At 33.4% G+C, this 5,000-nt stretch overlaps 3 protein-coding genes across 5 annotated transcripts in view; 1 reads left to right on the forward strand and 2 right to left on the reverse strand.

Annotated features, from left to right (window-relative positions):
- LOC137616422 (receptor-type tyrosine-protein phosphatase C-like) overlaps positions 1–5,000 on the reverse strand; it is a 174,997-nt gene that overhangs the window by 132,373 nt on the left and 37,624 nt on the right. The gene's annotated exons all lie outside the window — the stretch shown is intronic.
- Positions 1–5,000, forward strand: part of LOC137616421 (uncharacterized) — a 742,648-nt gene that overhangs the window by 47,950 nt on the left and 689,698 nt on the right. The window lies entirely within an intron of this gene.
- The window catches only part of LOC137616425 (receptor-type tyrosine-protein phosphatase T-like), a 24,935-nt gene that overhangs the window by 19,506 nt on the left and 429 nt on the right, over positions 1–5,000 (reverse strand). The window contains exons 2-5 of the mRNA XM_068346171.1: positions 4,507–4,667; positions 3,653–3,852; positions 2,430–2,589; positions 479–593 (exon numbers count right to left, since the gene is read on the reverse strand). Of these exons, the coding sequence (XP_068202272.1) occupies positions 479–593; positions 2,430–2,589; positions 3,653–3,852; positions 4,507–4,667 (636 nt within the window). The remainder of the gene's footprint in view (positions 1–478; positions 594–2,429; positions 2,590–3,652; positions 3,853–4,506; positions 4,668–5,000) is intronic.

Below are 5,000 nucleotides of genomic sequence, written 5' to 3' on the forward strand. Positions count from 1 at the left end.
GACGTTTCACCCGTCTTTCTGAACTCCGGAAATCTAATTCATGTAAATTATATATTGATATGTAGGCTTCAGTGAAATGATCACGGAATATTGTTTAATAAAGTTTTTGAGAGTGAGCAGCGTCCAGGTTTTGACAGTTAACTAGCATTTTTGTGTCCTTTTCAGCTTTATATTCTGTCAACATGAATATTTATGGATCAAATAATGAAACTGATGGGTGCTCCTCTGTCAAAGTTCATGGTCTCATTAAGAAGTCAGATTAAGAGACTATTAAAGGATATATTATTATCATTATTATTATTATTATTATTATTATTATTATTATTATTATTATTATTATTATTATTATTATTATTATTATTATTATTATTATTATTTTTATTATTATTATTATTATTACTTTTCAGTGAAACTGGCACTGACTTTGTTTACTTGATTGCCCATAACTACACAAGACCCCAAAACCGGAGCTACATACCTCGAAGTCTTGTAGCAGCCCCAACTGCAAACCTGTAGGCTTCTCCTTCCTGTAGTGGGCAGTTGTAATATCCGTTGTAGTCTTTTCCATCCCCGACTACAAATGCGATTGTGCTCTTGAATGGAAATTGGGGAATAGAATTATATAGAGATACATAATATAGTTAAAAGGACTCTTAGGTTCTTTCCGTATCACTCGAGAACCAAATGAAATATTCAATGTATGCTTATGACTGTTCGCTACACAATACATTATTAAAGTTTTAATCAGTTGTATATTGCTAAGAGGTAAAGGAGTTCTGTTTGTTGGAAAACGAAAATCTTGAATGTTTGTTCACAGAGCTTTCTTAATTTACTGCAAAGTTGATTTATTATCTACCGTTTAAAAGTGTGACTAACAATAAACTCTATAAAAAACATATCTTTTTACATTACGACATGCATTTCAGGCAATTTACGATGATCATGTGATACAAATCTCAAGACCTACACTGACTAATGACATCTATTTTCTTTTCATTTTATCCATAAAAGCCAATTGATATTCGTGTGAATTTACACAGCGTGATTATATCTCGTACCCATTTTGAGTCTTGCTTTAATGTATTTTTTACACAATTTATATGAAATCCATTTCATATATCAGTGCTTTTCATAAATCTCAACTACTTGGTAATTTCCAAAATATATTTTGTTTTTTGGTGTAGCTATGAAGTAGCTCATTCAAATATTTCCTGCTACGTTTATTATTATTATTATTATTATTATTATTATTATTATTATTATTATTATTATCAAATGCTAAGCAACAACCCTAGTTGGAAAAGCAGGATGCTATAAGCCCAGGGGGCCGCAACAGGGAAAATAGCCCAGTGAGGAAAGGAAATAAGGAAAAAAACATTTTAAGAGTAGTAACAATATTAAAATAAATATTTCCTATTTAATCTATAAAAACTTTAACAAAACAAGAGGAAGAGAACCTAGATAGAAAAGTGTGTCCTAGTGTACCCTCAAGCAAGAGAACTCTAACCCAAGGCAATGTAAGACCATGGTACAGAGGCTATGGCACTACCCAAGAATAGAGAACAATGGTTTGATTTTGGAGTATCTTCTACCCTTACCGAGAAGAAATTAGCCCCTGAACAATTACAGTGCAGTAGTTAACCCCTTGGGTGAAGAAAAATTTATTCGCAGGAATGATAATAATGAGCAGAATTTCAAAGTGAAAGGAGAAAAAGGAAAGTGTGATGGAAAGAAAAGCAAAAGAATCAAAATAGTATTGAAAAAAAAAATCATACTGTTATACAATAAAATGAACTAACTGTGCTGAAAGAGGTCTAAAATAAGTATCAAATAATATAATAAGAAATTCAGTGGGATTCATCAGAGCTAAATTATGACTGCAATTTTGGTAATTATAAAACCAGAATGAAATTAATTCTTAGTACTCGCTAATCTTGAAAATTGTCCATTAAAGAGTAATTATCTCTGGAAAGCATCATCGCCGTAAAAGTGGCTGATGTCTAACAAATGATGTCAGCAAAAGGATTCAAATGTTATCCTTGACAGCGTTGTAGGATAAGTTAGACATGACCTCTCTATCTGTTAAGAAATGCTCCCCGAGTGAGAATAGAATTCATTTTAAGTGCAAGATAGTAGAAAAAGTTAAATACTTTGATAATAAAGGTTACAGATTTTACACAAATTACTAAACAAAGGACGCATGAAAACAGTCTTAACTGCTGATCAGATTCTAAACGGTGATGCTGTTTTCATGCTAAGGAAAAGAATTTATGCAGCTAGTTATGAAAAATAAGAAAAGTCTAGTTAATATGAATATTTCCTCCAGAACTCAGTTGATGGAGTTTACAAGAAAAGTGCAACTAAGCAATCAGGAAGTGAAAAACAGGGTTATCCAGCAACAACTTCCGAAAACAATAATTGTTACTTACAGATGATATTTCTCCAGCAATCCAAAAAGGCCTATCAAGGCAATTTATTTTTTTTTTCCGGCCTTTTCGATCTCTGGTGACTAATGCTTCAACCTCCCCTTGAAGATCTTCTACTCCCTCGCCATTTTGGGTTACGTGTTCTACTACAATGAGGAAGGAGCTGAAAAAGAAGAAGAAGAAGAAGAAGAAGAAGAAGAAGAGTGACGGTCAACAAAGTTGTTGTGATCAGAATCAGAAAGTGTTTTTGAGGAGAACAGATCTTTAACTTTCTCTCTACATCTTAGCACATATTTCTAACATAATGAAGAAAAAGAAACAAGAAGAAAATATTGATAAAGATGGTAGGCCTAATGCTTTAAAGATTATTATCAAGATCATTGTTGTTGTCGATGTTGTTATCACTTTAAAGATAGTAGTATCAATTAGGATAATGAAAACAATAATGATAAAAATTATATCATCATTGATAATGATAATAATAAGCATGATAATGATATTATCAAAAACAACAAAACTGCTGTTTTATTTGTTGTTTTGCAAAGAAGCCACGATCACCTTTCCAAGATTTTGGTCTTGCTTGAAAGATATCTTGAGGATTAAGATGAAAACGAGCAAAGTAAAGTTAAAGGAGTTGGCCAGATAAGTGGTAAAAGAGAGAGAGAGAGAGAGAGAGAGAGAGAGAGAGAGAGAGAGAGAGAGAGAGAGAGAGAGAGAGAGAGAGAGAGAGAGAGAGAGAAGACGAAGAAGGCAATGGATTTGGTATAGAAAGGAAGATGCAAAGAACCTTGGTTATCATCAGTCTATACATTGATTCCTTATGGCATTTTAGAGTATTACAGCTAGGAGAATATGTTCCAGGGATGACAACAGATGTATTTTCTCATGAATGAGTTTAAAATACAAACTAACAATGATTCTGATAACTATCTTCTTTTCCAGATTTCTCAAAAATTAAATGATTTGGGAAGAACTCGAGAGAATTTGAAAGAACGAGAAGAAATTCTATCTCACAAAAATGCTTTGCAACAAACATGAATAACTAATAATTTATGTCTCTTCAACGATACCTATTGTTTTACCACTTGAATTGCTCTTGTATAATTAAATAGATCTTATATTCAACTAGTTTTATCTGCCAGGTAATTAAATGAAGTTATCAATAGAAAATTTCCGAAATTGAGCAGAAATGTAATTTCCATGATAGCTTCATTGAAAATGTTTACCTATTTCCATCGCCTTCATTGGTGACCCGAGGTAGTGAAATTGCTACAGAGGAATTGGTCTTCTCTCCAACTGTGAGGGATCCTTCAAATTCAGGGGAAGGCTTCGTGACCAGTTCTTTTGTGGATTTACTTCCACAAAACTTTGTATTGCAGCACCATGCTCGGACCTCAATTATTTTGCCAGGTGGAAGGTCAGCCATCTAAAAAGAAAGAAAATTTGTAAAATTGATTGATAAGAAACCACATGGTTAAAACATAATCACCCTGTCACGGATTTTTAATTGCTCATTGGAATATTTGGGTTGAGTAAAGTATATTATATTCATATTCTTGTTTATATTATCTCCTGTGTACATTCATCATAAAGACAAACGTTGAAAGTCACTGATCGATAAATATAAAGTAAAAAAAAGAAATAGTTGTGATTAAAATGAAGATTTTCATGATCAAGAATTCGGAAGCTGGATTTTGCCTGTCTCTGTCGCTCTCTCTGCCTACCTCTCCCTCCATGAGAATATTTGGGATCCAATGGCTAATTTAAAGGCTTTAAAACAAAAATAGCCATCAAATCTCGAATATTCCAACAAATTTCAAACGCTCCCTTTTAAACTAACATAATTGTCAGTTTAGATTCTTCGTAATTCATCTTAGTTTTCCCTTCTCATATAAAGGAACTACTTTTTTAATCTTTCAAAATTTGTACTTTTGGTAGGTCAAATTCCCCTATCTCTGATCTCTGGCTTGCATCACTTATAAAGCAAATATTGCTTCATTTGAAGACGTCCTTTAAGCTGCCAAATGAAATCCTTTCTTTGATTCCAGGTGACCCATTCAAATGAAAATGTGGGACTTACCTGACAGGTCATGAACTCGTCCTCTGTGTACGGTTTCACACAGGATTCTTCCCCAACAGTTAATGTACATGTCAAAAGTTCGCCACCTGGCTGCGTTGGAGGAAGTATGGTCACTGGGGAACCTTGGTCTTCTGGTAGAAGTATTTCCGGGGTGCTTGGTTCTTGGAGCGGAATATTAAAAGGACATTGATTAATACCTATATCTATGGTTGGATTCCCTCTAAATCTGTTGTCCCTAAATGCATTACCTAAAGTTTGGAACTGAATCCAAGTCTTTGATCGGGTACATTCAGTAACACAAACACCTTATAACCTTCACTCAGTCATCCAGTAAACTTACTGGCGAGGTCCTTGAACAAAAGTTAGAAATTATCTTAGGTTCTACGGAAGGACATTGTCCTACAATTTAGAAATTACTGGTTCATAAGTTAGAGAGACTTAGAATGGAAGCCTTTTTCACTTTCTTGTTACACACAGAAAAGGAAACAATATAA

The sequence above is a fragment of the Palaemon carinicauda genome, chromosome 22 (assembly GCF_036898095.1).
Source record: "Palaemon carinicauda isolate YSFRI2023 chromosome 22, ASM3689809v2, whole genome shotgun sequence".
Lineage (NCBI taxonomy): Eukaryota > Metazoa > Arthropoda > Malacostraca > Decapoda > Palaemonidae > Palaemon > Palaemon carinicauda.